The following is a 24,095-nucleotide window of genomic DNA, read 5'->3' as shown; positions in this document are numbered from 1 at the left end:
CATAACAACACCAGGTTCAAAATTTTGTTGCAATGAGGCAGCATTTATTTCCTACACATCTTTCAGTATGAGCCCAAAATTGGTTGGTTCACAACTGAGAGAGGGCAGATATCTCTGGTGGACATTTGTGCCTGGAGAGATACAAAGATAGGAAACACTAAACATGTCACTGCCCGCCTAAGAACGAGGAGGGTGGTCTCGTTTTAATCAGTCCGCAGTTCTGTGCAGGGTGGATTCACTGATGCTTATTTCTCCCCAACAGGCCCATGATTCAAGAGAAGATTAAAATTCTGGGTGAAGCTGGGATTTCTGAGGCCAATTTTTCAGAAACGACAGAAGCCACTGATTACATCTACAAGGTAACAGCAGCACATGGCTCCTCGCCACTGGGGCAGACGGAGGCATTAAGCGGCCTGCCAGCCCTTGGGTCCTGAGCAGGAAGGTATGAATGACTCCTGGGCCCTCCCCCAGCCCAGGAGCTGAACGTGACGGCCTGCAGTCATTCTCAGGTCAGTCCACGTGTGCATCCTGTATGGACGAGTGATGGCACCGGCTCCTCCTGCTTCGGGCCTTCCCTCAGAGATTCTCATCAAACCAGGGCTTGCTAATGCTGCCCTTCCATCAGGTCATTAGACTGACAGAACTCTCCTGGTGGCAGCTGTTGAGTTTTTGCAAAAAGTACATAACAACACCATGTAGCAGGGCTGCCCCCTGAGCAGTCCCCAGCACAGAATGAGGAATATTCAAAATCAGGTATTGCTTTATATAACTTATTTCCCCTCAGTCATTGCAGTTTATTCTCAGTGTCTCCTATTTTGTAGAGGGGTGAACTGAGGCATGCAGGAAAAAGAGACTTGCCCACAGTCACAGGCCTCGTGAAGAGAGCCCCCCGCGGCCGGCTCCCCAGCTCAGCCCCGCTTTCCTTCTGCTGCAGCCCCTCTTGTTGTCTAGGAGAGGAAGGGGCCAGTGAGCGTCCTCCCACGGCCAGGCGGGCCTGGCTGCAGGGGCGGTGAGGAAGGGGTTGGCCTCTGGCCGGGGGGGACAGGCGGGCCCAGCCAGCCTGGCCTCGCACTTGCGCTCAACGGCTGCCACGGCCTCCTCCTCCGTTCCAGTGAAACTCGATGGAGAGGAGCAGCAGGCGCAGGGACGAATGTTTCACTCAGTCTGGTGGTGACATGGAAGGGGAGGGCTCAGAGGTACCACCTGCTGGACGGCAACTCCTGAGAGAATTGTTTCTCACGAGAACCGAGACAGAGTGTGAGCCTAACGCAGGAAGGCGGCCCCACGGTCTGGTCCTCGTCAGGAAACCGAGGGGCCGTCCCCTGTGGAGCTGCCGAGCATCAGGAGCTGAGTTGTAACAACAGGATCCTGGAGGCGACACTGAGACTTCGACTCTGAGGGCCTGATCTTCCACTTCATTTCCTTAACAACTAAATCCTTCCTCCAAATGTAATCATGAGATGAGTAAGCTCAGAGATCATATTTTTAAATGGAGAGTATAAATTATCCTTTTAGATATAAACAGTTAATAAACCACTTTTAAAACCACCTAATCTTTAAGCTTTTTAAAGAACTATGTAATTCAGTTGAAGGGCAACTATTGTAACAGAGCCTTCATTATTATATGCCCTGCGAAAGGGCCTTATTTTTCAGGGATTCTCAACCATTGAGAATAAGTTAATTTATGAGTTTATTTATAAATAAGCTCATTTATTCATCCGGCCTTATTCTCATTTACTCTGAATTAGTTAAAAATCTCAGCCTAAAGTACAGGTACGATCAATATTTATCAATATTTGTTTTGATTAATCATGTCAGTTAATTTTTTTATTAAAATAGAGCTGAAAATTTCATCCACTCCTAGGAAAATAAAATGTTGCTGCCTATGTAGGAGACAAAAGCAAAGATGTTATGTCTCACTAAGAAGGGAAGGGAAATACCAGTCTGGTCTTGGAGCTTGCCTGCTCTGAGTTAGCACCTAGCATTACCTTCACCATCATCGAATGTCATTAATTGGTATTTCTACCTGGAATGCGCAGCCTTGCCTATGGCATTTCCTTGGCCTTGCAGGTGTTCTCACGGAGGGGCATGAGACTCCAGAGGAGGGCACATACACAGCATGGAACGGACCTTAATGATCTTTAATATCATGTCCCATTTGAAAGGACAGCCATTTCTCCATCTTTTTTTTTTTCTTTGCCCAACGGGCAGTAGAGAAGATGCCAGACACTGAGGCAGAGCGGCTGCTTTAGTGACATGTAACTTACTGAGCGGGCCTGCGCTTGCTGTCGCGCAGCACCCAGCAGCATGAAATGTGCGGCCCCCCCCCACCTGTGTGTCCCCTCAGCAGCCACAGTGGCCACCATCTGCCTTGGAGCCTGGGTTCTTTTATCTTTCCCTTTCTTTCTCTGATGCAGGACCCAACGCAGCAGAAGATCTACGACCTATTCCAGAGGTCCTTTGAGGACAGAAACGATAAGGAGCTCCTGGAGGCAGCGGAGGCCTTTGACCCAGCAAGTGCTTTGGGAGCGTCTGGAAGTGGTTCCCAGGGCTCCGGAGACTCGCTGGACGAAAGCACGTTGACAGACAGCCCAGTGAAGAAAAGGAGATTTGAGTTTTTTGATAACTGGGACAGCTTTACCTCTCCCCTATAAGAGAGGCAAAAATGGCATTTAAAAATCATGGAATTCATTAAAATAAAATAGACATTTTGTTTCTAAAGCCTGTGCTTTCTTGTCATGACAGAGGTCCTGGTCTCTCTAATCACAGCGTGTTCCAGGCCAAGGGTCAGCATTTCTTTCCCAGCCTCATAATGTGTGGGTTTGTTTGGGTCTTAATTAACCTTAGCTTTCCAGGTTGAGAAGTAGAGACAGTAGGTTGTAGTAGTGGTAATTCATATTTAAATAATGAGCTGCTTCCTACACAACCTCCAAATAGGAATTTTTAAGTTGATTGACTCAACAAATACTTATAGAGCACTGAATATGTGCCAGGCACTGTTCTGGGCACTGGCAGTAATTTCCTGAACACAAGAGAAAAAAGCGTGTGCCTTTCCATCGGTTGTCATATCATGGGAGAGGCAATAGTTATACATCCTAGGGAGAAAAAGTAAGGAGGTAAGGGATTAGAGGAGGGGTTGATGAGCTTTTTCTGTTCATAGCCAGGCAGTAAATGTGTTTGGCCTTATGGCCCGGGACATCTCCGTTGAAAGGACTCAACTCTGCCACTGTAGTGCAAAGTACCATAGACAGTCCAGAAGCAAGTGATCACGGCTGGTTTCCCATAAAACTCTGGACCCTGAAATTTCAATTTCATGTAACTTTCATGTGTTGCAAATTATTACTCTTTGGATTTAGTTTCAATCACTTAAAAATGTAAAAACCATCCATAGCTCACAGGCTGTGCAAAGCAGGCAGCGGACAGGGTTTGGCCTGCAGGCCGGGGTCTGCTCACCCCTGGCTCAGAGCGGCCCTGTCCAGGGCAACACACACCACAGATGTGATTTTCATTTTCTAATAAGAGTATTTCAGAAAATAAAGGGATCAAATCAATATTTTGCTTAACCCAATATATTCAAAATAGTCATTTCAACATAGAATCACTAAAATTTTCATTCTCTGCCTGTCCTCTTGTCACTGAGGTCCTCCAAAGCGAATTTTGTTATATCATGTAACCTATGCATTTTCAGGTACACCACCAGAAATATGCCTCTGAAATTTATTGAGAGTCATCGGCTATTTCCGTGTGACTTAGTAAAAGACACTTGAATTTATTTATATGGAGACTGAACACCTTTGGGTTTAAGAAAGAATTTCCACACTAACTCCTTTTCCTTCTGTACTTTGCAGCGCAACCCAGACACACCCCAACAGTCACTGTGTTTTCTAGAAATGTCAGTTGGAGTAAAGAAAATGTGGGTCCATCTCATCCCACTTCTGTCCTTGCCATCAACTGTCCCCTTAAAGGGTTCTACTAAATGTCCCCCCACCCCAGGTCCACTGGCACTGTCTCTGCCTCCTCACCTGGTTAATTAAGCGGAATCTTGTTCCCTGAGTGACCCTGATTGATACCTGCCTCCAGGGCCCAGCGTCAAAGATCCTGTTAGCCTTGGTCTGCTTGTGCTTGAACTGATCATGTCCTTTCCTTCTGGGCTCCGCACAAGCCTTTTTCTACGTCAGAGGGAGAGCTGGGAATCAGCTGGTGGTGCCTTCCCCCTGCTTCAGGCTTTTGGGTTTTGCCTTGTCTGTGTGTTCCTGTCTGTTGGAACCTTGATGCTTTATGAAGCTCTTTTTAGGTGAAATTTAAACTGAAGAAAGAGTAAAAAGTCTATATTTTTTACCCCATCCTTTCACTTCTTACCAAGTTCAGGATTACAAAGTAAAAAAAGAAAATGGCTGGGAAGTTTCAAGGGGTTTCATTGGAGCAGTCTCATAGTTGTGCTTTCCTTTGGCCTTGCGTTTTCCTGTGGGGGCTTGGTGAAGGACGTGGACTCCTAATCACGGCAGAACACGCTGAGAAGCCTGTGAGTCGTGGACCGTCAGATACCGGGACAGCCAACAGTTACTCGATTTTGCAACACCTGCTCATACGCTCCACTCCATCTACAGCCCATTAAATAGATTTTATTGAGTGCCAGGTATCCTTCCTCTGTTTTTGATCCCCCTTTTAGGGGATAAAATATTGGGTTGGCCAAAAAGTTTTTTTGGTTATTTCCAAAGTTCATTTGGTTTTTTTCCTGCAACATGGCTCTCGTCATGCTTAGTTGTCTTTAACTTCATTTGAAACAATTTTGTTAGATTGTATTGTGATAGTTGTCATGTCAGCATGCATTAAAATAAAAAGAAAACAACTTACCAAGTTGGTGAATTTTTGTGTAGCCATTTTAATATTGAAGATGGAAGAAAATATGCAATATTTTTGGCATCTTATGCTTTATTATTTAAAGAAAGGAAAAACGTAGCTGAAACACACAAAAACGATTTGTACAATGTATGGAGAAGACACTGTGACTGGTTGAACGTGTCAAAAGTGGTTTGTGAAATTTTGTGCTGGAGATTTCTCACTGGAAGATGCTCTACAGTCACGTGGACCAGTTGAAGTTGATAGCAATCAAATCAAGACAGTAATTGAGAACAATCAATGTTCTACCATGTGGGAGATAGCCGACATGCTCAAAATATCCAAATCAATAAAGTTATTAGTGAATATGAAAAATATGTCTTTTTTGGAAAATACCATACATTTTGGCTAATCCAATATAATATACAAAAGAGCTTACAAAACAAATTTAGAGCTTAACAAAATATTATAAACACCTGTGCAATCAAGATCCCAAGGTCATGAATACTTCTAGAAGCTTTATTGTTTGGCTTTCAATGTTTAGATCTACAATCCACCTGCAGTTTAGTTTTGTACATCGGGTAAGGTGAGGTCAAGAGTAATTTTTATTCCGTATGAACATACAGTTATCCCAACACCACTTGTTGAAAAGACCTTCCCTTTTCTGCTTCCCTTATACTGCTCCACAGTGGCTTCTTTTCACTGATGTAAAAATTAATCCAAAAATATATAAGTAAAAAAATGACATCCTACATTCTCATTCTTTCTACTCATCCCTACTTCCTAGAGATAATAGCTCAGATAAGCAATTTGGGGTAGAGCCATTGGTAGTATATTCCCAATGTGTATAATTATACAGAAATATACAACAGGTCCTCAGATAACATTGTTTTGTTCAACATCCTTTTTTTATAACATTGATGAGATGCTGTACGAACTTAGTTCTTGTTTATGTAAATTAGCCTATGGTAAAATTGGTTTCAATATGTATCATTTCACTTAAAGTCACAGTCCCTATCAATGACATTAAGGATTACAGAATAACTCCATTCTTGATAGGTGCATTGCCTCTGACAATGCTCTGTGAAACCTCCATTAAAACAACAACTAGAATGCATTTAAAGTGAACCTGTGGGGAGAAGGGAGAGAGGGAAGAATCCATGCACTGAATGTATTTCACACACCGGATTCTTTCTCGGTATCAGGACTCAGCCTTGGAAAGTCTTGGCCCCCTCTTGCTGAGTCTGCCCTTCCCTGCAGAGCTTGGACCACAAGGTTTTTAGCAATCTCTGCAAACTTTGCTCTTGTCTATGGCCACCAGACACTTCGGTGAAGCAAGAGTTCTTCAGGCAGGAAGTGAAAGAATAACACAGAGCCTGGTTCTCCAGAATAAACCCTGTCTCCAGCATGAGATGAATTGGGGATGATGCTTGCCCCTCAGATTTCTCTGGAGGGTAAAATGTTCCATATGCTCCGAGGAGAACTTGTTGACTCAACAGCTAAAAGAACTCTTCTCTGGAAGCAACTTTTAAATGACTTTTCTAAAGGCAAAAGTGAATTTTGAGTGCTTCTGAAGACCAGGGGGTGACTCACCAGAGATTTTTACTGAGACTTTTATGGATACACATTACAGTTAACGATCTGTACACCTGATGATCCTCAGATGAGGATGGAGATTATGTGCCCACAGATAAGACAAATTGAGATTTTTATGGGAGATTCAATTCTCTGAAGCCACTGGGACATGATTTCGTGAGCATGCTATTTGCACATCTTCAAGCTTGCTATTTAAAAAGAATTGTTTAGTTTTGACAAAATTGCCATGAACATGAACAGTTTCCTCTTATTATGGAGAATCACATTTTCAGCCACTCTATTGCATTCTTACTCATGCAGGGGATGGGTGTGAGGAGGTGGTAAATGTTTTAAATGATGATCTGAACTAAACTCTAGAGCCAGCCCAGGAGAGTGCCCCTCAGGTTTGGCTGCCCTAGTGTGATGCTGGCCAGCTTACCCACTGATCAGGGCAAGTGAACTCCACTGCTTGGCCTGGAGGTGCAGACTGGAGCATTAGAGTGTTTGTTAACACTGCTTCTACTAGTCCGTTTTTACACCCACGTGTATACATTTCTGTTTTAATGTATAATTTTCTGGGAGCAGGGCATAGTTTTGATGGAAAGGTTTCCAAAAATCATCCCCCAAGTTCAGTGTGTTTTTCTACTGGGGAAGGAGAGACTTGCTCCTTGGGTCCTTTGCTATTCTTCACTCTAAAGAGGAAAACAGTCCATGAGGCCTGTGATGGAACCAAGAGACTTGAGCACATCCCACTCCCTTTGGGGACCTCAGGTAGCAGCAGCTGTGACCGATTTTGTTCAAGGTAAAGGGATTAAGGAGAAAAGTGATGGGCAAATTTTTAAAGGAAACTAGGAAGCAGATCTGTTTAGTCCCCTGAGTATGGCAAGAGAGGAAATAGTACTGAAAAGGCACCAAGAGACAATGAAATCGGGTCTTATCATCATCTTAACAATAACAACCACCACTTAGAAATGCCCTCTAGGCACTTCATCAAAGTTAGTTCATCCTCCCAAGAACCTGACAAGGGGTGTGGAAACATTCACTTCACAGTTGAGGAAACAGCTGGAATCGTGTGATATGGTAGAAAGAGCACTTGTCTGGAAGTCATTTCTTAGCTCTATGACCTTGAGCAAGTCATTTGACCTCCTTGAAGGTCTCAATTTCTAGTTCGAGTTAATTATCTCGCAGGGGTGTCCAACTCGTGCCCTGTGGGCCTCACATGGCCAGGATGGCTATGAATGCAGCCCAATACAAAATCATAAATTTACTTAAAACATTTTTTGCTCATCAGTTTTCATTAGTGTTTGTGTATTTAATGTGTGGCCCAAGACACTTTTCTTCTTCCAGTGTGGCCCAGAGACCCCAAAATGTTGGGCATCCCTGCCTAGAGCCTTTTTTAGTTCTGACCTAAGTGGACTGACCCAGACAAATTAAACCCTTTACAAACCCATCTCACCATCATACCATGCGAAATACCATTTCCCCTTTCAACAAGGATCCATTACCACAAACATGGCCAAAAACTGTCTCTTCAGTCCTGGGATGCAGCGACAGGCGTATAGGCCCTGCCCACATCTTGCAGTGACCTTGGGTGGTGGTTGTTTATATAGACTATTAACGACTTACATTAGTGTGGTGCATCAGAGTGGAGCCTTAGTTTTTGGTCACCATAGTACCAGTGTCCCCTGCACAGGGCTTGCCGCTTTGAAAAGATATGATGTAGGAAAAAAATGCGACTTGGAGTCATAAGATTTAAGCACTTTTGGAAGCCAAGAACCCGTGAGCAAGTCCCTTAAAACTTGACTCTTTCCTTGTCCACAAAATGGAGGAAACGGTACTCGCACTGCAGGATTTGTGATGTAAGAAAACGTGGATGCGGGAAAGGGCCGCCACTAGAGTTTGTTGCTACCATTTGTCAATCACGGTAAATCTGGCACAGAGACTTTTTCCAACCCTCTCCAACTGACGCCTCGTTCAGGGAAACCTCCGGATCATAGAGCTCAGATCCTAGCTGGCCTCACACGCACCACTTCCGTTCGTCTTCCTAAAACCGCGCCTGCGCAGTGCAGCGCTTCCTCTTGGGGTCCGATCTACTTTGCGGCAAAATGGTGAGTGTTGGTCTCGCAGAGGCCTAGGTTGTTTATCCACCTGCATCTGTCCTTTTCTTGATTTCTTCGCCCTAACCCACGTCTGCTGGCCAACCCTGTCCTGTGTCCTCGGCGTCTGTGCCCTCGCCGCTTCTCTTGGACGCAGACGGCAGCGGACTGGCGGGAGTGGAGCTGTTGGTCGCGGCCCGGGCCATTCGGGCCGGGTTAGGAGGGAGCCCTCGGAGCACCGGGCTTGCCCTGGGCCGTAGTTGCACCGGGGTGGAGTGGGGGCAGCCAGGACAAAGGCAGGGGCTGGGTGGGTGGAGGAGTGGTTACGGAGGCGCTGGGACTTGGGGGAGTGTGGCAACCTGTCTGTTCCAGGGTCCTGGTATTTTTGGTTCTTTCTTACTAGGCTAAACGCACCAAGAAAGTCGGAATCGTCGGTAAATACGGCACCCGTTATGGCGCCTCCCTCAGGAAAATGGTGAAGAAAATTGAGATCAGCCAGCACGCCAAGTACACTTGCTCCTTCTGTGGCAAAGTAAGAAAGGCTCCCGTTTGGGGGGCGGGTGGGGGGGCGGGACGGCGGTGAGGGAGCGCAGGTGTCCTTCCTGGCGAGGCCTTTCGAAGTTTGTAAACAGTGCTGGTTCTGAGGTGTTGAGCCGTTAGAGCCGTGTGCACTACGGATAATCAGTTATAAGGCGATGGAGTATTGTTGCGTACTTTAGATTTGGTGAAACGTTTTTCACCCGAAGAAAACCACGTAGGAACTAAAGGGTAAAAAATGACGACAGAGCCCCAGCCTAGCCAAACCTGCATTGTCTGGTTTGATTGGAAATGATTCTGTGAGTTCTGTCTACTGGAGCTGCTAAGAGATTTTCCTGTAACATCTGTGCATCGACTGGACTTGGTCACAGCAGTCCTTGTTTTTGTTTTTTTGGGGGGGGGGGGGGGGGGGGGGGCGCCTTTTCATATCTTTGGCAGTATCACCAGGATGAGTGCAAATTTTGCATTGGAGAACTTAGGGGTATTAGAAACACATAACCTCCCTAAAGATTCCAACGTTCATTTTCTAGCGTAAGTCAGATCCCGGAGTGCGTTTGGTTCTCAGGGAAAGTTGGTTGTTTTTTACAGACCAAGATGAAGAGACGAGCAGTGGGCATCTGGCACTGTGGCTCCTGCATGAAAACGGTCGCTGGTGGTGCCTGGACCTACAAGTGAGTCTGTTTCTTTGTGGTGTTTCGAAGTGTGTGGCCCAGTCATAGTTGAGGCTTAACACTGTGTGGGCTGGTTTTAGCTCTTTACAGGACTGGGAAAGTAAGGCTCCTTTTGTTTTTGTTTTTTTTCCCCCCAGGACTTTTGAGTTGTGGTTTGAGTTATTAAAAGAATAAGAAGAAAACTACCAAAATAAAAAATTAAGTCTTGGTTCACATTAAAGTTCTTAGGGTCATCATGAGTATTGTCATGATTCTGTACAACCTTGGTAGTGGGGAACCTTGACTTGAGCCTGCGAGCTGTTCTTGAAATCAAGGAATCACTTAGCTTAGTAACTATGAAAATCTGAGGCGGTCTGAACCACCACACCTTTGTCGCTCACAGTATTGGGCCTTTCTGAGCCTGACAAGGGCCAGGTGACACTGCTGAGATTAACTCTGTGCTGGTTGTGGATTGTGTGGCCTCTTAAGTTGATTCATTTCTGGAAGTTAAGATTCTTTGGTGATTCTGAAGGGGTCTAATCTTGGAATTCATTGCAGACCCTGAAGGCTGAGGTGTTCTTCCTCTGGCCAGTGTCTTGGCTTGTGTTGTCCAGTATATAAAAGGCCACCTCTATATAAAATGATTTGGCTGGTGTGATTGAAGAATTGGATTTTAATTTAATTTTAAAACTTTAATTGAAGCACTAAAAAATTGGAAAATGTTGAAATACTTATAGTGGGTATAAGGATAAATGCCTGTGGGGTTTTAGGAGGGCAGAAGGCAAAGTGGGGGCGGGTAGCAAGTTCTCTTGGTTGTGATAGTAAAATGAATCAGCATTCAGATAGCCACAGGGTGCGGTGGGGGGATGTGTTTTTCGGGTACAGTTCCTCAGTGTAGTAAAACTTTGTAGTTATTTTTAAATGGCTGTCTTTCCAAAATGTACTTTAACTTGCTCTACCATGTTAAACATTGCTTTCTTGGTACCTCTTATTTATTGTACCATTTTATAATTTATTAGTTTCTTCTGGCATTTTGTTCATTACCCTTTTACGAAGTTAGGTCAGTCCTTTGCAACCATTCTTCCGTGTTAATTTGTTTATGCTCTGTTGTCTGAGAAGTCAGATGTTTAGTTCAGGTTGCCTGTCGCATTCTGCAAGTCTGAAGACATGACTCATAAAGGATGTCATCCTTCATCATTTAGATTATACTGTAAAAGTGAAGCGGATTAGCCATTTCACATATTGGTGTAGTTAATTACGTTGGAACCAAATTTGTTTTTCTTTCCAGCACCACTTCTGCTGTCACAGTAAAGTCTGCCATCAGAAGATTGAAGGAATTGAAAGACCAGTAGAAGATCCACAATTTGAAGCATTGCTAGCCGATAATAAATGGGTTAATTTATGTAACAAAGTTATTTTGGTCTGTAATTTTTTTAAGTAGTTGTTTCAGTTTATATTATATTTTGTTTTCTGAAAAAAAGACTTGCAAATTAAAAATCCTTCTAATTTTTCAGTAGTCAAATGATAATACAAGAATATAAGCCTTATAGGTTAGGTATGTCTTAGCTTTTTATGTCTGTTTTTGCCCATTCAGCTTCGAGATAACTGGTTCAAATTGTGCAAACTTGTTTTTATATCACAGTTAATATTTTTTTAAATGTTACTAAAGGTAGGATGGGCATATACTTACTCTCGATATTTTGTCTGTTGAACCATCATCTTCAGAAAACTGAAACAATCAGAATTTCAGGACAAATTTTGTTACTATCTATACCATTCTCCATTTTTTTCAGTCTGCACACAAGGATTCCCAGGATTTAGTTAATTTGCTGTAGATGGTCACTAAATAGAAAACAAATTTCCTTGTAGGTATTTAAGAGTTGCGAATAGTTCAGATTGTGATTAACTTTTTTCTTCATCACCTTTATTCAGTCCCTCTTTTAAAATATTCTGCAAGGTCTGTACTGAGATTTATCCTTTCAATCTGCACTGGTTCTGGCACAAACTATCAGAGTAACCCCCTGTGCCAAGCTCTCCTGAGACTAATAGAAGCACTAACTATATGTTTTCTTAATTTGGATTATTGTTGCCCTGGACAGTTCTGTTCACTGTCATCCCCGGTGCCTAGTATAATTCCATGCATACTGCATTCTGGAGGCTTAAATAATGAGCAGATGGGTATGTGAATCTCAGTTTTGTAGTAAAATAGTGCTAACTGAATGTAAGATAAGATTAAGTACTATCAGGAGTAGAATCAGAATTGACAAGTCAGGATTGTAGAAAAGTTTGACACAGGTCTTCAGGAATTCCCAGGTGAAAGGCTAGAATTCCGCATCAGCATAGGGACTTGAGTAAGCTTGGGGTGGCTAGTAGTTGTGTGGTCTAAGTTCAGTTACATCTCCACAAATTTCCTGAACAATGCCTAGTATGGCAGAATGGAGTAAACTGGGATCTAGGATCACTAATTTGGAGTCTTGCTTGAAAGCTTCCATGTAACTTTGCTTAGGAGTTTGTATGTGATTCTGTAAGCAACAGAACCAGTAGAATTTTGTAAACATTTTATATTTAACATTTTTTGAACCTCTGTATTCTAAGCACCAAGTATCATTTAATTCCACAACTTTTACTTGATGTAGCTGGGTTTTGAACCCATGTATTCTTGGCTCCAGAGTGATAATCCTGGGCACTGTATATTGATTTTAACTTTTTTTTGATGCTAGTTGAAGAGTGGATTTATCTCCCATGGTGCTTTCTATCCTATGGTGTTCTCTCCCCCAGAGCCAGGACGCATAGGTCAAGAAATCAAGAAATGGAAGTGGGACTGATACCACTGAGAATTATGCCAACTGACAAATTGAAGGCATTTTTGGTACCCCTGTTTGTTGGTGAGTTTGGAGGTTTTAGTGCCTAAGGAAGCAATATTTCTCTCAGGGAACACAACCTTGGTTCTATTTAAATTGAAACCTTGAGACAATTCTCTGATCATTTTGGGCTCTTTATGTCATTGAACCAATAAAAAAGGGAGTCTCTCAATGACACTTCGCCTTCATCCTCAGCCCTGTGCTCTAGGAGACTCTGCTGTGTATGGCCTGTAGCTTGTTCCCTGGCTTCTGGTTGGTTTCAGCAATCGGAAGTCACCAGCTAAAGACTTGGCAGATGAGAAGAAAGTGGAGTTCAGATATTTCCTGTGCTGCTGCTTGCAGAGTTGCTTCAGGAGTCTTACAGGCTGTTCAGGACATTCAAACTGTCAGACTGTTGGGTTGAAGAGCTGTAACCTCCTACAGCTCTGTTAGGAGGCTCTTTTCCTATTCTGTAGCTACTCTCTGAGACTTACTAACTACTCCCTCCCCTTCTGTAGGCCTAGGGTAGTAATGGCTTCATGCTGTTACTAGTCCTGGAGGACTTCATCCATTATTGCTTTTCCTTAGCCTGAACACACTGTTGACCTTAGTCCCTTTATTCAACTTCCCTTAAGTACCCCGCTTGAGTATCCCGTCTGTTTTCTGACAGGACCCGGAACAAACCAGGTGTTTCACAGTAACCTGCTTTGAAATTTCTAGAGCGAAAATCATTCTGTAGTGTTTCTTTTCCTAACATATTATTCCTCCCTCTTCCTTATGTTTTGTAATAAGACATTTTGTCTCCCAAAATCTCTTTCTTAGAGCAACATAACTCTGTCACTCCATTTGGTTATAGTGGGGTTACCAAGGGTTTCCCTTGGCCACCAAAGGATGGTCACATGACATAAATTGCTATAACTGGTTGAACATTATTCTAGGAATTTATAATTTGTGCAGAGTTACACAGAGAGGCAACTAGTTGGAATTAAGTCTTAGTGGAACTACCTAAGAGACCATGAATTTCTGCCTCTAAGATGGCTTGAAGTTGTACTGGTACTTGCTTAGATGCAGAATCAGAATTGGTGACTAGAAACAAGTAAAAAAAATCAGAAAAATCAATGGAAAAGAATGAGTGTGAGGAGATAACAATGAAGAGTTCTCTCGGGGAGAGGAGGGATGATGACTCAGGATTTTTCAAAACCAATTAAAAAACCAAGCCACATACTGTAAGCTTTAGGTACAGTAAATATAAAAAATTACACCTAAGAATATCAGTATTAACACCAAAGACAAAAGAAATATCTTAAAAGCAGCTAGGAGAAAAGGGAGCAGCACTAAGGTGACTTCACAATAGACTCAAATTCTATACTCAACATTCACCCCCACCCCTGAGATTTTCTTCAGAGAGAGGGGAAGGGAGAGAGGGAGAAAGAAACCAATGGGTTGCTTCACATGTGCCCCAACCAAAGACAACCTGCAGCGCAGGCATGTGCCCTGACCAAGAATCAAACTGGCAACCTTTCGCTCTGTGGGACAATGCCCAACTGAGTCACACCGGTCAGGGTTCAGTAATGACACAATATGAAGGTAAAATAATTGCAAACAAAAAAATGAACATCCACCCACCTACTGTACAGAAAGTAAGTAACCAAAGGAGGAGACATGAAGATACCGGAAGGAAGGAAAGTCAACAAAAAGGGGTAATATGTAAGTACATGTAAGTGAATATAGATTAATAGCAATAATAAATTCTGGGGATAATACTAAAATTATTACAGCAAAAGCAAATACAGGGGTGGGCAAAAGGCTGAAAGGTGAGTATGCAAAAGTTATTGTATTATTTACTAGTTCTGTATATTGATTTGTACTACAACTGTAAACCTACTTTTGCCCCAGTATGTCAATCAAGAGGGTAGATAGTGTTGAAATGTTGCAAAATTCTTGCATTGTTCAGGAAGAGGTAAAATTGCTAATCAAATATATATTGTAATCTCTTGTAATCATTAAAAGAAAATTATTAACAAATTAATAGAACGGATATAGATTTGAAAAGCACTCGGTAAGGGGATGGGAAAAGAACTAGTAGGACAAATAGTATGTAGTAACAATAGATAAAGCATATACATGTATACACGTATGTATATTTCAGTTATAACATGGCACATAAATGCTTCAATTAAAATGTAAAGGTAGTCCAGTTAGAGTACATACAATATAAAAAAGACATACCTAAAAAGAATCAGATATAAATAATGAAATATAAGGATACAGACACATTAAAAACAAAAGTTTAGAAGGATGAGAAAAGATGTAACCTGCAAATAGTAATCCATGAAACAAGAACTGTAGTTCTATTTGACCAAGTGAACTTTAAGGCAGAAAAGCGTTGCTAGAGACATTTATATTGTAAAACAAAAACGTGTGTACATGAATTCTCAGGATTTCTGAGCCATCGATGAAGATAGGCAACACCAGGTAAGTGGGTGGTGATGGCTCTGAAGATGTTCTTGAGGAGCAAGTTGAAGAATTAATTGAAGAACTTACAGAAATACTGGTTAGAGAAAATCAAAGAGAACGGATATATTCTACATAGCCAATGTGGGTATCCAAGAAGACCTAGCAAGCTGGAATGGTAAGCTGGAAAACAGGTGAATTCATTAAGTTACAAATAATAGATATTTCTATAAAGCAAAAACTCAAAATACCAAGAAATGTCTTAGCAGCTCAAGACAGAGTAATGCTAGTCATTGTTTAAAAATCTTTCAAGCTGATCTGCAACCACACTCTCTGTGGTGTGTTCTCTAACTGAAGCTCACCACGCTGTCTTGTTCCCTGGATAGACAGTAAACATGGATGCATTCCTAAAATGGTCAACGGGGAAACAGAATCATTTGTATCACTACAGTCACTATTGGTTTTGTGTGCCAGCTTTGGAAAACAACCTTCAGAGCGTGTCACCGTATAGTCACTAGTTCTCTAGATATTATTGAAGGTTTACATAGTGTACTTTGGTCTTGGAACCCAATGAATTTACATATATTCTTTGGGAATCTAATCTATAAATCAGGAAAGTACTTAACCATTCCTTCAACAAAGCAGAGAAATTTGTCAGCATGTGTTGGCTGCAAGCGTCATATGTAACACCAGGGGGTGATACAGTATAACTGGAAGAAAGGAACATAGTCTGACAAGGGTAAGGTTTGGCAGATTCATCTTGAGGACAAGATGGTTAAGAGCTTGTGTAAAATTACAGTTTAGTAAGTACCAAGTTATTCCTAAGATTCCATAATGTCATAATGTGACCGAGCAGACTAAGGTAAAGAAAAAAATAAGCCCAAAGGAGTTAATTATAGGTCTTTGGGACAAGCAATCTACTAATATGTAATTAAGATGAATTTGGGTGTATTTTCTAGGGTCTGCTAGTTTGAAGAGAAAATTTGAATTTAATATTTTCATTTTGTTAATAGTAAGAATCATTTTTACCAGTTGTAAAAACAAAACTCTTCTGCAGTGATAATGCATTGTTAAAATATGTTTAATTGAATAAGATTTTATGTATCAAGTGCTTCTCAAATTAGGTTTACAGGCCTCAGACCACATTTTCAGAGTCTTCAGGAATTTTTTCTCTTTGAAAAGGTGAGTACAGGAGGAAAGTATTAAATACACCACAGAAACACTGCGCTTTGTAACTGAGTAACAAGCCATGGAGACACAAACCAATGAGGGAAGCTAAGTGAGAGCAGGGCCCCCCAAAAGTGGGTCAAAGGGTTACACTAATGCAGGGAGATGCCCTAGTGGTGCTACCACTGGGCAGAGCCAATGGGTGCTCAGTGGGTGTATGACTTGGAAGGCAGCCAGTAGGAGAGGGCTTCTCTCTGTCTAGAGGGAGCTGTGTGTGTGTGTGTGTGTGTGTGCGCGCGCGCGCGCGCGCGCATGAAATGGTGCAATTTGTTGAGATTCAAAGGCCAATATGATAGAGGTGACGTAAGGGTCTTTTCTTCTCTTTATGCCCTTTTTCTCTAGCTTTTTTTCCCCCTCCCAAGCGATTATTCTTTAGCTCCTCAATTTGAGGCTGTTCTGCTCATAATTTTCCGTGCTTTAGTTTCTAAGTCGTGGTTCACAGTGGGGGTGTTTTATTAGGAAACCTGCCACATGCGCCCTGCTGCGAGCGTGGCTGTGTTCTAAGGGTGGGCCTGTAGGAAGTCACTCAGTCCTCATGCCAGCCCTGCACTGGGTAACTGGGACCATGTTTTACAAGGCTCTTCATGACTGTGTTCCTGCTTACCTTTCCAACCATATCTACTGCCATGTCCTGTTTCTTCTGAAGAACCCGCCATGCGGGACTTCCTGCCACTTGAACGCACCGTGCTTTAAGATCACAGCTAGTGTGGGTTGTGCTCTTTCTGCTGCCAATTCTCTGTTTCTCCTGCAGTGTCTCGCCTTCTCCTCACACCAAACTCATGGGATTAATATGATTTCCCCCTTCCCATTTTAAAAAAGTTAAATGTTATGTGTGTGGTCACACACTTCAGGGAGGGATAATAATGTGGGGAAAGGATGAAGTTATATTATGCAGCTTCAGCTCTGTCATTTACTAGTTTGAACTTCCGAGAATGTTATTCTGTTTTTACAGAAGAAGAAACGGAGGTTCTCTGGAGTGGCATATTGTGAAGGATTTTGTGATGGGAGTGCCGACCTAGGCAAGAGACGAAGACAAAAAATGAGGGGGAAAGCCGCAGAATGGAAAGGAAACGGTGTTTTCAAGGGACAGTGTTAGCCAGTACAAGCAGGACTCGACGGATTAAAATGGGGCGCACGCACATTCAGACTGAGGAATCTGGGCACGTCACGTTGTATATAGGAAGATGAGTGCAGGGAATGGACGGCAGAGGGAGCCCTTGGTAAGTTTTGCTCAAGTCTGAACTCAGAAGAATGAGAATGTGGCATTTTCCCTGATGTTCCCTGACCATGAGCTTATTCCCCTCCTTATTCTCATCTTGACTCATCTTGTTAATGAGGATATCATTTCCCTAAAGAAGTGCCTAGGACGTGCTAGCAGCTGTGCCTCTTCTTATGAGGCCCTGTGAGGCTGCTGCGTTACTCTTTTTCACTAGGTGAGAAAACCACGCCTCTGAGGAACTGAATAACAGCCCCACTTTAGTTACACAACTGATAAGTAGTTGATTAAGGATCCCAGTTCTTAGGGCTCTAGGATGCTAAAGGGCAGCCTCCTCAACCCAAAGTCACTTCTCTATGTCCCTGGAACTTTTATGGGTCCGTATTTATTCCTCCTCTGCAAATACAAACTAGGGTACCAATGGGGTTAAAAAGAACTCTAAGAGTAGCATAGTTGGTTCATTTCAGCAGAGATATTTTAAAAACAATGCTTTCACTCAAAGGAGGTGCCCACACCCAGCAAGCCAGTAGGAAAGAAATGTGGGGGCCAGTGGCAATGGCAGTACCAAGGGTGGGGGTCTGAGCTTTCAAATTCCACTCCCCCTCACCCCCTGTAATTTCAATTTGCCTCCTCTCTCTGTTTCCTATAAACAACTAATGTTATCTTAATTTTACATTCCAGCTTTGCAAATATCCTACCCTGGCTGCCCCCTTTCCACCTTCCCTAGACTCCACTGTGCCGGCTGTTAGTGGCAGCACCCAAACTCCCTTCTGTGAGTGATGCTGGGTTAGCACGTTTGGGAGACCCCCAGAACCAGAGAGCTCTAACTTCACGTCTTTAGTTGCTACAAAAGAAAGACTGCTATCTTCTCCCCTCCTGGGACCCCACCGTGCGGCTCAGCGTGAGACCAAGTCCTTGGGGGGCTCAGCAAAGACTTGGTGACAGGCTGATTGATGGGTTCCCGCCTCTGCCCCCCCGGGCCCCTCCTGCAGCCCTGGCCCAGGTCCACCATTTGGCTGCCTGAGGGTCTGTTTTTCTTTGTTGAGTCAGCACCAGTGAGCCAGGGCCAAGATCAGCTGGGGTTAGGGGTTGGTACTGCAGGACACTGGGAAGGGAGCAAGAATTCAGTGGCCCAAAGGAAGATGTGGTGGAGAGCAGCCGAGTGGAGGGCTCTGGGGTTGTGGTCAGAGGAGCCTGAGCCGGGAGCTGACCTGTTGGTGTCATTGACCACTGGCTATTGGGGGAATGCTGTGTTGTAGACAAACACAAGGGGCTACTCGCGTCATATTGCTTAGGGCCCTAAAAAATCCCAGCCTTGCCCGCCTTGTGCTTCAACTCTACTTCTTTTAAGAGATGCCAAAGTGGAACCCAATTTCCATGAACTCTGCTAATGGAAGATGAGGAGAAGATGGGTGAGTGAAATTCTCAGACACACCCAGCAGCCATTCAGCCATCCTTTTGCCAGGGCTGCTGAGAATCAAAACAAAGTAGCTGATGACATTGGTGGCAGGTAGGGAGAGTGACAGAAGTTCAGAGAAGTCAGCCTTCCAATAACCACTTCCAAGAGGGAGGAGGGAGTAGATTAGAAGTAAACCAATGATGCTAACAATCAGTCAAGACAGTTATGCCACCTGGCTGGCGTGGCTCAGTGGATTGAGCACCTGCCTGTGAACCAAAAGGTCATAGGTTTGATTCCCAGTCAGGGCACATGCCTGGGTTGTGAGCTAGGTCCCCAGTAGGGGATGCACAAGAGGCAACCACACATTGATGTTTCTCTCCCTCTCTTTCTCCCTTCCTCCCCGCTCTATCTAAAAATAAATAAATAAAATCTTTTAAAAAAAAAGTTATGCCAATACTGTCCCCAGAACCACAGGCCTCATGGCATCCTGGAATGATACTGAGAGGGGTATACTTACAGGTCGTGCCATCTAACTCCATCATTTTGAAGAGAAGGAGGGGTACAGATCCAGGGAAGTGATGTGACTTGCCCACAGTGCAACAAATAGAGGGCTGCAGAGCCCAAGCCTAATTCAGAGCTTTTTCCGTGACAACCAAGAATCAAATCTGCAACCAGCCTTGGAGGAGTTCAGGGTCGTTTGGGTACGGGTTTGGGGATGAGAAATCACTGCCCAGGGGCTGAGAAACTCTGGAGGCGCTTGGTTCGACATTGCTGTTCCTCTGAAAGATCCAGTGTCTTTTCAGGTCAGTTGGACTCCTGAGCTTGTTCATTCTCAAGAGCAAGGTCTTAAGAGATAGGACCGAACAGAGTGAAAATGTTCTTTCAAAAAAGCCTTGGGTTTCTGCCTAACGCAAGGTAGATGCAGGAGGGTCCTGCACGGTCTCTCTAACTGGGCACAAGGTAGGGAGGGTCTGTGCAGGTGCCCTGCCAATGCCATTCTGTGAAAAGAGCAGGGCTTTCATTCTTGGGAAAATTCCTATGTCTTGCTCCTTTCTTAGAGGCTGAGGAGTGCCTGTTGTGAGGATTAGTAGAATAAGATGATCAAAATTCCCTAGGACCTGGGGCTGCAAACCTGAGTCCAGAGCCACATATGAGGCCACGCCCCCTCAGCCTGGCCTCCCCCAAGAGAGGTCCCCCTCCCAGGGCTCCGCTTCTTCTGTAACTGATTTTCATCCATATATAAAAATCTGGCAAGAGCAGCAAGGCTTTGTGCTTTGGCGGCACATTTCTCACACAGCAAGATGGCAGCTTCACAGAGGGAAGTGGCTAGAGGGACCTCCTAAACCCCGGGAAGGCGTGTCCTCAGCTGTGGACTGGGGCATTCCCCCCGGCTTCCCCAGTGTGCTCCTCCAGGACATTCAGAGGCCAGCACAAATGATTTCCTTAACCCTGTAACAGTAGGGCAGTGGAGGAAATAGGTGTTGGTTTTAGAACTGAAGAGCTTCGGGTAGTTGTTGCCATATGGCAATGTCCTATGAGTCTTAGCGGGTCCAGGAGGGCAGGATCTTAGCGATGCCCTCCACAGATACAGCACAGGGGTCAAGAGACTCGTCTCTGGTGTCAGACCATTTGTGTCCATCTTCAATTATTCTTAGTATCTTGATTCCCTTGGGCAACTTGCCTAACCTCTCCAGGCCTTTGTTTCCTTGTCCCTAAAATGAGGATAAAAATATACCCACATGCGAAGGTTGTTGTGAGGATAAAATGAGATACTTTCTTTAAAGTGCTCAGCCTGACACGTAATAAACATTCGATTAACATTTGATATTGGTGTTATGTTATCATTCTTTCCATCACTTTAAAAGCATGGAAACTATGGCCCACAGAGGTATTTTTAAGAAATGTATTTTCTTAAAATCACAAAACCAGCCTGGTCGTATGTGAACATTTTCACTGACTTAAAAACGGGACGTGCCGGCACCTGGACATGAGCCAGGAAAGGACAGTTTATGTTGCTGTAGCAACTCCCAAACGCCAGGGCTCTCAGTGAAAATGTTCGCTTCTTTTCCACACACTTGTGTTCACTGTGGGTCAGCTTGGGGCTCTGCTCCTATCATTACTGCCCTTCTTCTGGGACATGGGCATTCAAGACACAAATCTATTCCACAGCATCCATCCGGAAGCCTCTCTGATCACTTCTGCTCACATTTCTTGACCAAAGCGAGCCACAAGGCCAGATGGGAGTTTAACAGTGTGCATAAGCATGATCCCTTTACAGGAGGTAACCAGATACTGGTGAAAATTATACCATTTATGATCATCTGCTACGTAAACAAAGGTAATCTTAGTGTGACTAATCCTCTGGCATGAGCCAATAGAAACACCTGCCCTAAGACGTCAAAACTGGTATGAAAAACAGAGACCCTTCCACAACCTTAAAAGGAACAACTATTGATGACCACTCCTTGAAATTTTTTTCTCAAACCCCCAAACCATGGACAGGTGAAAGTCTCCATTCTTTGAGAAACAGCCACACTCAGTCATGTGGCTCACCCGAGGATGAGAGGGTCCTTGCACTTGAATATCACAGAGGGTTCACTGCCCTCTCTTACCCTAAAGTGTTTACCACCCATCCCTTTGCGGTTCACGCGATTAACCACTGCTGATTTAGAGCTGATCACTGGTCTTCATGGTGGAAGGAAAAGGGAATACAGCCCTTGTCCTCCAGGAATGCGGCAAGCTTCCTACTAGTGGGAGAAGGCTAGCAGTAAAGTCAACAAAGAGAATAGTATAAAGCAAGTACTGGGTTGGTCCAGGAGCTGTGGAGCCACAAAGGAGGGTCATGTAATTTAGCCTGGCAGGGTCTGAAAAATTCATATGGGAAAGCTGATGTTGCTGGAATTTCATTCTTAAGGAAGGGTGGGAATTACGCAATTGGTCGAAGTTGTGAAATGGTATTTAGGACAAAATGTACGTCCTTTAAGAAGGAAATGTTCTGGCTTCCTGTTATTTCTCATTTATTAGCAAGCATCTTTTCTGAGTATTGAGCATTGGCTACATATCAGGCAGTTAAATGACACATCTGTGCCTTTGGGACTTAACTAACCTGAAGCAGAGGTTCTGAGAGAACGGGTCTGAGGTCACTGACAGGTGCAGACTTGAGGAGCCCACCCCAGAGTCTCTAGGTGTGGAGCCCAGAAACTGGCAGTTTAAACAAATGCTTGTCATAATTTTGATACACTCAAAATTAGGGGGTTATTACTTAAAAGGTGGTGGTAATATTGGTAAGTGTGGAAAGGACCCAGGGAAAATGAGATGAGTGTATTGAACAAAGAAGTACATTAAAGTAAAAAATATTTGTGTTACCTGTGAGTCAGCGGCCAGTGCCCTTTGAAGTGTGGTGCAAAGGTTAGAGAACTTGGCATTTCTTTGTCCGGGCTGCTGTTGACTTCCATTCAGGACCATCTTTCTAAGCTTATCCTCTTATGCTAACAAGTTTTGGGTTTTTTTTTTTTTAAATTTGTGTTGCCTTTTTATCTCTTCCAATAAAACAATTTAATTATAGAATCTGGTACTCACTTTGTGTGCAACAGCCAATTAGGGGTAAAGTGATTAGTGAATGAGGAATAATGACATCTCTCTGTTGGCATAGAATTTACAAAGAATTTAGCGTCTCATTTGATCTTCAGCCAATACTGTGGAGGTAGGTTTCTTAATAGCCTAATTTAACAGTTGAGGAAACTGAGTCTGGAGAGGATAAGCAACCTATCCAATGTCCTATAGGTAGTTGGTAAGCCAGCTGTGCTGAAAAATTAGGGATTTCTTTGCGAATTTAATCTTTGGGATTATTCCTTTAAAGTAAGCATTGGGTTGGTCTGGGAGCTGTGGAGCCCCAAAGGAGGGTCACTTAATCTAGTTTGGCAGTGTCCTAAAGATTCATATGGGCAAGCTGGTGTTGCTGGAATTTCATTCTTAAGGAGGGGTGGGAATTATGTAATTGGTCGAAGTTGTGAAATGGTATTTAGGACAAAATGTATGTCCTTTAAGATGCAAGTATTCAGTCTTCCTGCTATTCCTCATTTATTAGGAAGCATCTAAGGAACCTGGGTGGTTATTTTGTCTCATTTGTAGCCAGACTGCCTCTGACAGAGAGCTCACTCCTTCAGGAAAGCCCCATGAACCTCGCCCTGCTCACTCGAGCCCCCTCTTGAAACCTGGTGTCCTTGAACACGGCAGGATCAACAAGAATGAGGAGCTCCAGGTGAGTGTGAGGGAGAGAAAGCAGAGCCGATCCAAGGAAAGGTCGGAAGGCGGAGGCCTCTTTCTGCGCCGACTTCAGCAGGCTGTTTATACTATGCCGGACCAACTTTAGCAAAACTATACGTTTTTCTGTGGCCCGCAGTCCTCCTCCTCTTCTCTCCGCTGTCTTCCTCCCCGCTATCCCCTTGTCTAACTTTCAGCTCAGTGGTCTCCTTTTGTCCCAAAGGGATTGTGCGCTCTCTCAAGGTGAAAGGGCACGATTTTGCTTGGAGCATAAGGCCAGTTTTGAGAACTGCACAATCCAAAGGAACAGATTATTAAAGGAGAATGTTGGCTGGGAAGGAATCACCTTGTCGGTCACAATGGAGAATCCTAGAGAGCTATTTTCTGACTTCAGGTGGGAGGAGGATGAGCCATTAACCCAAGAGCTCTGGAGGGTCTCCTTCCCTTCCTTGTCATGACCTTGAGAAGTAATACCAACAATAGGAGGGAGTTTTGGCTTTAGAAAACTGGGCTACACTACAAGTCCGACTCTACCAAATGCTTGCAGTGACCTTTGAGAAGACTCTTCACCCTGTTCCCCATGCATTGAGTGAGTGTAGAAAGGCCTGCCCTGCCCACCTCAGAGCATGACCAGGATGCTCAAAGGGGAGAAAGCTAAGCTAGTGCTGGTCACATGGTATGAAGATGCCACAGGGCAGGGCAGTGTTGCGGAATTAGAATGGAGATGTGGAGTCCCTGTGGACAGGTGCTTTCTGAATGACCGACTGCCAGTGGAAGATTCTTATCCCCTCCCATGATGGGCATGAACACAGATCACCGGCTAACCTGTAATTGCTATTACAGCTAACCTGTAATGGCAATCTGGAGTCATCTAATAGGCAGTAAAGGGGAATGGTTCAGAGAGTGGGCTTAAGCCCTATCACCTGGGTTTTTCTGCCTCTGGCTTTCCCTAGCTGTCTGACTCTGGGAAGATATTTAAGTTCTCCGAAACTCTGTTTC

At 43.8% G+C, this 24,095-nt stretch overlaps 2 protein-coding genes across 2 annotated transcripts in view; both read left to right on the top strand.

The window, feature by feature from the left end:
• Positions 1 to 2,677, top strand: part of SMARCAL1 (SWI/SNF related, matrix associated, actin dependent regulator of chromatin, subfamily a like 1) — a 51,758-nt gene extending 49,081 nt beyond the window's left edge. Inside the window, exons 17-18 of the mRNA XM_054585679.1 lie at positions 263 to 359; positions 2,418 to 2,677. Of these exons, the coding sequence (XP_054441654.1) occupies positions 263 to 359; positions 2,418 to 2,654 (334 nt within the window). The 3' untranslated portion in view covers positions 2,655 to 2,677. The remainder of the gene's footprint in view (positions 1 to 262; positions 360 to 2,417) is intronic.
• Positions 2,678 to 8,464: 5,787 nt separating this feature from the next.
• Positions 8,465 to 11,100, top strand: RPL37A (ribosomal protein L37a). Its single transcript, XM_054586170.1, has 4 exons — positions 8,465 to 8,522; positions 8,914 to 9,042; positions 9,636 to 9,718; positions 10,986 to 11,100. Exons 1-4 carry the CDS (start codon positions 8,520 to 8,522, stop codon positions 11,047 to 11,049), a joined length of 279 nt encoding a protein of 92 aa, XP_054442145.1. The 5' UTR covers positions 8,465 to 8,519; the 3' UTR covers positions 11,050 to 11,100.
• The last annotated feature ends 12,995 nt before the right edge of the window (positions 11,101 to 24,095 follow it).

The sequence above is a fragment of the Pteronotus mesoamericanus genome, unplaced genomic scaffold (assembly GCF_021234165.1).
Source record: "Pteronotus mesoamericanus isolate MK-2021 breed Mesoamerican mustached bat unplaced genomic scaffold, CSHL_Meso_final contig_90, whole genome shotgun sequence".
Lineage (NCBI taxonomy): Eukaryota > Metazoa > Chordata > Mammalia > Chiroptera > Mormoopidae > Pteronotus > Pteronotus mesoamericanus.
Note: the sequence above shows the minus strand (reverse complement) of the source record. Positions and strands in the feature narration are given on the sequence as shown.